The sequence below is a fragment of the Manacus candei genome, unplaced genomic scaffold, assembly GCF_025592945.1.
Source record: "Manacus candei isolate 608988 ecotype Guabito, Panama unplaced genomic scaffold, ASM2559294v1 h1tg000076l, whole genome shotgun sequence".
In the NCBI taxonomy this organism is placed as follows: domain Eukaryota; kingdom Metazoa; phylum Chordata; class Aves; order Passeriformes; family Pipridae; genus Manacus; species Manacus candei.
Window position 1 is genome coordinate 10,081,143 of NW_026138124.1, and position 8,541 is coordinate 10,089,683.

General features: G+C 54.4%; 1 protein-coding gene across 1 annotated transcript; it reads left to right on the forward strand.

Annotated features, from left to right (window-relative positions):
- Nucleotides 1–44: 44 nt before the first annotated feature.
- MRM1 (mitochondrial rRNA methyltransferase 1) lies at nucleotides 45–7,927 on the forward strand. Its single transcript, XM_051809428.1, has 5 exons — nucleotides 45–986; nucleotides 1,435–1,528; nucleotides 3,060–3,180; nucleotides 7,002–7,121; nucleotides 7,268–7,927. Exons 1-5 carry the CDS (start codon nucleotides 229–231, stop codon nucleotides 7,315–7,317), a joined length of 1,143 nt encoding a protein of 380 aa, XP_051665388.1. The 5' UTR covers nucleotides 45–228; the 3' UTR covers nucleotides 7,318–7,927.
- Nucleotides 7,928–8,541: the final 614 nt, after the last annotated feature.

The following is an 8,541-nucleotide window of genomic DNA, read 5'->3' on the forward strand; positions in this document are numbered from 1 at the left end:
GGAGCGGGCAGGGCGGAAGTGGGGCGGGAGCGGCGGGGCCGGGGGGGCCCCACGAGGGTCCCCAGGAGGGTTCTGGGGGGTCCTTACGAGGGTCCTGCGGGGCCGGGAGCCCCTCCAGCCCCTGCCCGTGTTGTGCGGGTCCGGAGCGGAGCGCGGTGTTTTCCCTCCCCCCGCCGGCTCAGCCGGGGCCGGGAATTGAAGGGGATTCATCGCCCCCCGTGGGCGCCCATGGAGCGGGCGCTGATGCCCCGCGTGTGCCGCGCCCTGGGGCTGTGCCGGTGGCCTTGCGGGCCCCGGTGGCCGTGCGGGGTCCGGCACCGCTCCACCCGCGAGCAGCCGCCCCCGCCCGCGGGTCGGGGCGAGGAAGGTCCCCCCGCATCCCTCCCGCGGGGCCCGGGAGCGGGTCCCGGCTCCGGGGGCTCCCGGGACACCCCGCGGGGACACCCCCGGCCGGGACACAGAGGGGCCGGGCGGGGGTCGGCAACGGGGCGGGAGCTGTGGCTGTCGCAGCTGGATGAGCTCCCCAGGGCGAGGAAAGGGATGGAGCGAAAGCCTCTGCGGCTGGAGAGGACTAAGGGCTCGGAGATCCTGTTCGGGATCGGCCCGTGCTCCCTGGCCCTCAGCCAGGCGCGCAGGGACCTGTTCCGGCTGTTCCTCAAGCAGAGCAGCTCCCGGCGGCCCGTCATGAGCGAGTTTGTGCTCCAGGCCACGGCCCGAGGGGTCCCGGTGCTGCATGTCCAGCGCAGGGAGCTGGACGAGCTCTGCAGGGGTCAGGTCCACCAGGGAGTGTGTCTGGAGGCCACCCCGCTCCGGTTCAAGAGTTTGGAGGATGCTGAAACGCCCGGTTTGGGGGATGATGCGAGTGGGAAGCAGCAGCTGGTCTGGCTGGTGCTGGAGCAGATCCAGGACCCCATGAACCTGGGGGCACTGCTGCGCTCCGCGTACTTCCTGGGGGTGGACAGAGTGGTGACCAGCCACAGGAACAGGTACGGGGCTTCTGCATCTGCTCCTGCAGCTCCTCTTTCCTTCCCTGCTGGCTCCCAGGGAGGTTTCCAGCCTGCATCACTCAGCAGCCGTTCAAAGAGCTTTCTGGGGCTGAGCTGGGGAGCAGGGTTTTGGGTGGCTGCTGCTCCACAGGCAGGCTGAGGGATGTGGTATTCCAGGCTGGGAAGGAACCCTCTCTGGGCACTTGTTTTAACCCATTTCGTATTTCAGTTGTCCCATCTGCACAAAACTGCTGGGACCTATTTCCTGGGTGAACTCCTGAGCCCTCCTGCTCTCCATAGTAAAACACAGCCCTACAGTGAGGGGGATCGTAGTGCACTGGTTGGAGTGGGTTGCAGAGGCAATAGAAGGGAATACAGAGACAGAAATTCGCCTGGATTTCCTTTTTTTGCTCTCGTATGACGCTTTTCCTTTGTTTTTCCCTTGCAGCTGCCCCCTGACTCCGACAGTGAGCAAAGCCAGTGCTGGAGCCATGGAGGTCTTCGATGTCTACAGCACAGATGATCTCCAGAGCTTTTTGAAGGTAGAATGATTCCCTGGTTTTTTCCCCCCCCTTTCCTTCGAAGAAAACTCAAATATTGCCTGTGTGGATCAGGAGGAGGGCTGAGTTGTTTGCAGTGTCTGTGCTCCTGCTGTGCACTCCTGTTTGCTGCCGGTGGTCTGTGCTGTGGGACCACCAGTGACAGGCACACACCCCCCCTCCAGCCCCATTCCATCGGCTGGGGATGGGCTGTGGGTGTTTTTCCTGGAAGCTGGTGGTAGCAGGATAGCCCTGTGGCTCTCCCACACTCGGGCTGTGAGCTCAGTATGCTGGGATCTGTGTCCCCTCCCTCCCTGGAGACTGGAGCTGTGCCTGGAGTGTGGCAGAGGCAGCATCCCGGGGCCCAGGCACACGATGGCAGCATTGGGCAGCCTTTGGAGCAGCCTTTGGAGCAGGGAATAGAGGAGAAAGCAGGGCTGGTGAGCTGCTGGAAATCTTTTTACACTGTACCTGTGCAGTGAGGCGAGATAGGGCCCTTTGCAGAACATGCTGCAGAAGGAAAGGGAATGCACGTGGAAAAAGGGGATTTAAACTGAAACAAGCCCGGGGATGTGGCTGTGAATGGGCACAGTGTGACTGCCCTGACCCCTGTGGGGGTCACCTGTGCCCTGGCTGGGCTGGGGACACGTTGTGGGCACGAGGGAGCTGCAGGATCTCCAGTTCTGCCCACTTGGTGCTAGAAATGGGTCTGTGGCAGCTGGAGCTCGGGGTGATGGTGAAATGAAAGATACATAAAATACATTGATATTTAATTGAAAATCTGGAAGAATCACTTTGTTGCTGTAAAGCTTGAATTATTAACAGTTTGCAGCAGATCATTTAATTGGACCTGGACTCACGGGCCTCACCCCTGGCATTGCCTGGCTGGAGTAAATTTGATATAACATCGTGTAAAAAGTGCCAGTTTCCCAGGAAATGAGGCTGGCAAGAAGCAGCAGCTCTTTTATTGTTAAAATGGATTTCCAACACAAATAATTAAGGCTCTTTTTACCAGGATGCAGGAGGGAGGTTTGGTTCTCTGGTTATGTGAGGCACTGAGTGTTGAGTGTTTTTGTGTGAGCTGAATTTTGGCATCTGAGTTTGCAAATGTCACTGTGGGCTTCTGCAACTTCCAGTGCACTGCTCTATGCATTAGCCTTGTGCTAATTTGTTTAACACTACTCTTTTTGCATGCTTTCCTGGCAAAAAAAACCTTCCTAGAACTGTTGCATGGGCAGAAAAAAAAAAAAAGCTTTTCAGTTGCTGTTTGTTTGCTTACTGAACTGGAATAAATGCCAGAAGGAAAATGACTTTGTTGTTGTTGTTGTTTATTAAGTCAAGGTTTGTGTGCTGATAGTGGGAGGACTTCGGTGGTAAAAATTCAAGGGATGCAAAAAAAAATACAGAAAAACCAGTCAGCTTAACTGAAAATATAAAAAAAAACCCCACCAGTGTCTTTCCATAGATGACTTATTTTCTTTTTAAGCTCGAAAAATTGGCAACTCTTTAACATTTGTTTCCCTTCCTTTTCTAGGCTAAAATTGCAGAAGGCTGGAAAGTGGTGGGGACAGCCAGCAAACCCGAGGATGTGGAAGATGTCCCTGTCATCAGTTGCTTGGAATTTCGGTGGGATAAACCCCTTATTGTAGTGATAGGTATTTGAATTTCCAGAGCTGTGGGCTGGGTGGGGGTGCAGGTGTGAGGGAACCTTCGGGGGCAGGTTTCACTCCAAGGCTGCAGGTCTGTTATGTCACATCACACTTTGTCTGGAAAAGAAAAGCAGAGCAGGACTCATGGAATGGTCTGGGAAACAGGGACCCAGAGGAGCAGGGGGAGCTGAGAAGCCTCCCAGGAGGAGCTGCAGGAGCAAGCAGTTTGTGTGGGGAGGTGAGCAGCTGCAGAGGGTCTGGGTGGCAGTTCCAGTGCCAGGGCAGCCACGGTGTGATCCTCTGAACTGTGCTCTGTGCTGCCTCTGATCCTGTCCCAGAGCCCCAAGCCTGGATTTTCTGTGTGGGTGAACCCCAGAGGTGAGGGGGAGCCCCAGAGGTGGTGTTTGCTCCTGCTGTGCAGAGGCTGTGCTGGTGAACGGTGCCATGTCATGGCTCTGTCATGTTTCCTCTGATAAAAACAGGAATATATTGTGCCCAGGTCTGGAAAGAGCCATGAGGAGCTTTTGTTTGGCATGGTCTGAATGCAAGGTTGGGTTTTGTGGCACAGAGACCATCACAGGGAGGAGTCAGTGGCTGGTTTTGTACGGCCAGGAGAAGGCAGGAGGTGTTGGCTGCAGGAGCAAGTATAATCTCTCCCTGTTGGGGCAGTGGGTGCCACTCCCCTGAGCCCCTGACCGGGGTAATTCCTGCAGGGCTTCTGCTCCCTCAGTGCAGAGGATACTGGCAAAGGATGCTGCTTTTGTGGGCAGAGTTTGGGGTCGTGCAGCCTCCCAGGAGCTGAAAGGAAGGGCAGGAAAGAAACTCCCCCCAAAGTGCTGCTCCAGGCCCCTGCGTGTGGCTGTGCTGTGTCCCCCCACCTCGTGTCACCTGGCACAGGAGCTGCTCTGAGCTTTCCCACCTGCAAGTCGTGCTGGCCCCGAGCCACGGAGGGGCTGTACTCCTGCCCCGTGCCGCGGTTCTCTTGGCTCGGGAGACATTCCTTTAATTAAAATGTTTATTGAACCCCTGGAAATACTGACAAGACAGCGCCGCAAATCTGGCACCTCTACAAGATGTGTGGAGCCGTGTCACAAAGGGAGCAGGCAGGGCTGGCAGCACTGCTGATGGACCACAGAGAAATGCATCCCAGAAACGGCGACAACGCCCGCAGAAGGGAAGGGGGTGAAAGTGGCAGTGGTGTCGTTACCTTGAGTTATGAGAGATTTCTCCAGGAAAAAGTCCAAATATCCTTTTGTCAGGGGAGATTGGAGGCTGATTGGTAGATGCATGAGGAGAGCTCCCGGACCTTGCAGCAGTAATGATTTCAACTCTCTGCTGAGCACTAACTCTTCTCTGGAAAGAAAATTGAACATTACAGTCATCTGGTGCTGAGGTGGTGGGGAGAAACGTCCTAGATCTGAATATGTAGCGTTCCTGCAGCCGCAGAGAGCAGCAGAGATAATTCAGCCTGGGAGCGAGCTTCCTGGCACCACACGGATTGTCTTGTAAGTTAAGCGTTTGCAGGCTCCCAGTGCACCCTCCTGGCATCCTGGCTGGCTTGGCAGGGAGAGATTTGGACAGTCCAGCTCAACGTTGTGTGCTCTGGAGTCTCTGCTGGAGGTGCCAGGCAGGGCTGGCTGCCCGCAGGACTGGGAGCCTGCTGTGAGCAGGAACAGATGGGGAGCACTTGGATGGCTGAGTGAGGAGAGTGCCTGGGCAATTTGTTCCTCTCAGACCTGCAGTCTGTAGCTCGGGGTTTAAGGCTGTCCACGGGGTCGAGGGTTTTGTGGAGATGCTCATTTTGTGTTTCTCTGCTGCTGCCGCTGCCTGGGTTGGAACTTCTGCCCTGGGAACTGCAGCTGTTGGTGGTGTTGATTGTTAAGTGGGGCAGGAAACCTGTTTTATCATTTCACCGAGCTCTAACACTGGGCTTTGAAGTGAGGAACAAAGCTAAGAGATGGAAGTTTAAGATCTGAAGTGGGAAGTGTTTTGTTCACCAGTATAAACCAGGTTTTAATCTGATTCAGTCAATACTCCCTCCCTCGTGTCACACTGTGCAAGCCTTTTTGCCCTGAATTTATGGTTCCTAATTATTTTAAACAGCTAGATCCATAAAAAGCTTTGTAAAAGCTGGAAGCAAAATTGGTACCTTTATTAGGAATCGTAAGACCCTTATCAGGGACAGGAGAGGATTGCTCCAGGAGCCATTGCACCTCTGTCCCAGTTGGAGAGTCCCAAGGGAGTGTGGTTTGGGAGGCTCAGGAGGCAAATATGACTGTAAGTTGTAAAACTTTTCTGTGTTGAATCAGGAAAAAGTAGGATGCTATTTTGGGGTTTTTTTTTAAGGATCCCTGGAGAGCCACCATGGTGTAGTGATGAAGAGGCAGGTTGGGCCGTGGGAGGCCTGGCTCTGATTCCTGGTGTCACTCTGTGACCTTGGATAACTCCCCCAGGCCTTGTCTGCACTGCTGGCTTACAGCAGGAGGGAAAGAATGGTTGGGATGGGATTTGGGTTTTATGAAGGTTCATTCACCCCAGCCAAAGGTTGCCTTTGGCAAATGGCTTATTTCATCTGGGGAGGTGATGCAAGATGCATTACCCAAAGCATCCTCTTCTTTACCCAAAAGTGCATCCTGCCAGTTAGAGCAGCCCAGCAGAACGAGAGACTGGGCAGCAGCTTCCAGCCAAAAAATGGGAGTAATGGCCCTTTCCTTCCCTGTGTGGTCAGAGGGATCACACAGATCCATGTGTGGGGAGCTGCTGGAATAGACACCAGGGAAGGAACTTTGGGGCAATCAGCCAGCTTGCTGAGTTTGAAGGAGTCTCCAGTGGCACAGGAACGTGGGCTGTTAAAACTTCAGGGAAATGTCTGAATTTAGATGAGCTGAGTGAGGCCATGGGAACCCTGGTCAGGCAGGCAGAAGCCCCAGGTGGGCACTGTGAGCCCTGGCAGTGCCATTCCAGGACCAGTCTGGGGTTCAGCCAGGTCAGGCTATGGCTGTTGGAGGGGAATGTTTGGTTCCCACATGCTGAGCCTGCTTTGCCAGAGGTCTTTGGAACGAGCTGGCTATTCCTGCAGCTGTGTAACTGTCTGTGTAGCTCTAAATAATGAATGTGGAAGAATTCTTTGGGGAGCCAAGCGGGCTGGGAGGTCCCTGGTCCTCTGCATTTTCACTTGTCTGCGCACAGGATTGTTTAAAGCCTCTCCCTTTCCATTTCCCTTTGTGACAGCGTGAGTCAAACAACTACTAATGACCTGGGATAGATTTCAACTCTGTTTCACCAGTGTATCAGCCCAAACATATCAGGGCTGTTGGATGGTTTAACAACTAATCAATTGAAGCCTCTGGTTAAACTGTCTGCATGCACAAGCTGCACCCAGCCGGTGGTTTGTGTGCTGGGAGGGCTGAGCCCGTCACTATCAATAGGGATGTGGGATTTGCTGGGCCAGAGCAGTTCTGTGGCCTCTTGCCTGCCTTGTCCCAGTGCCAGCAGCCCCTGGGCACGGGCAGCTCTCTGCTGGCACAGCTCTGCTTGTGCAGGGGCTCTCTGTGCTCGGACAAGGCTCTGTGCTTTGTGCAGGTGTGTTGCTCAGGTATTCCTCAAAAACACTCCTGATATGGTGGAGAACAGCTGCAGGAAGGGAAGATGGCAAGGTGCCTGTGTCAGCTCTGGTAGCTCTGGGCTGTTGCTGTCTGGGAGCTGGTGAGGTTCCTGCTGAGCTGAGGGTGAGGGTGTAGGTGTGACAGAGCATTGGCAAGGACTGGGCTGAGGAGGGGGGGAAAGGGATGTGGCAGCAACTGTTGAGCTGTGTCTTTCTCCTGCAGGTAGTGAAGGGGAGGGCCTTTCCCTGGAGACACAGCTGCTGTGCCATCGGGTGCTGGCCATCCCCCCTGGCAGAGCCCTGCACCCCGGCATCGACTCGCTCAACGTCTCTGTTGCTACTGGTGAGAGCAGTTCTGAGCACAAGGGCACTGAACTCCAGACTCCTGTGTTCTAAAAACCAAACATCCAGGCCCACAGAACGGATTTCTTGTGGTTTTTAAAAAAACCAAAAAGCTCACAATATTTATTTATTTTTACTTTCCTGCAGGTATCCTCCTGCACTCCATCTGCAGCCAGAAACGGAGGCATGGAGACTGAAATCCTCTCTGTGTGGTGGGGGAGGCTGCTCAGCATTCCCTGGCTCTGCTCAGTGTGGATATGGAAGAGCTCTTCCCAGAGTCTCCACCATCCCTGCAGGTCACAGGCAGAGCCCCACTGGCTGATGCAGGATGCCACCAGATCCCTGGCTTAGTGCCCAAGGCAGACACCTCCTGTCCTGAGTAGCACTGGGGAGGAGCAGCTCCAGGGAGGGGAAAGACGAAGCCAGCCCTGAAAGCATCCAGCTGTATCCTTCAGTTCTGGCAGGAAAACACCCAGGGGTGGCTGTGAGCTTTGTGCTTGTCGTGCATCACTTGAGCTGTGGAGAGAATTTGGGCTGTGGGGGGAAAGTGCTCGGCTGGTGCTGCCACTGAGCCAAGCCCTGTGCCCACCCTGAGCCCACCCTGAGCCCACTCAGCAGGGAGAGGGAGCTGCCAAGAGCCTGCTGTGCTTTGGAACCCTCAGCAGGGACTTCCTCATGAGGAGGTGGTTCCTCTGTGTTTGGCTGTAAACCAGGTGGGAGCCCTGCCGAGGGATGGATGTGAGCTGTTGGAAAAAAACCCACAGCCCGTGGAAATAAAGCTCCTGTAAAGTTTGTTGTAGACTCCAATCAATACATTTTGTGTCATATATAAATCCAGAGTGTGATTAGCAGAGCAGAGCACTTCCTTCAGGTGGGAATAGGGATCTTTTTCCAGGAAAGTTTCCTTTCCATGGTGGGCCTGATCCTACTGGATGCTGAGCTGCACCAGCTTTGGGGTGGGGGTGGCTTCATTTGCAGATATCCTGGATGAAAACCAGACTGGCTAAATTATTGAGAACCAAAAGAATGTTATCACTTAGCACCTTAATTATTTTATTTAGCTACTGTGGCCCTTTGCATAGGATTCCTCATTAACACTTAATTTACTGTGCCCTTTAGGGATAATTTCAAACAACTCTGCTCAGTCTGCCCCCTCCCCCACTTCCAAATGAACAAGTAAATCACTCTGAGTGACTAATTAGGACTTTGAGCTAAATGATGTCTGTAAACTGGTCTGTGGAGGGTTTTTCCCTGGGAGGGTCTGGCTGGTGTGTGCTGTGGGACTGGGGACACCCCAAGTGCCTGGGATGGGGGCCAGGACAGGACAAGGAGCTGTTGAAAGGTGTCCAGGACTCGCTGCTGTGGCTGTGATGGAGGGAGTGCCTGGTGTGGTGACAGGTGTCCTGAGCTGTGCCCACACA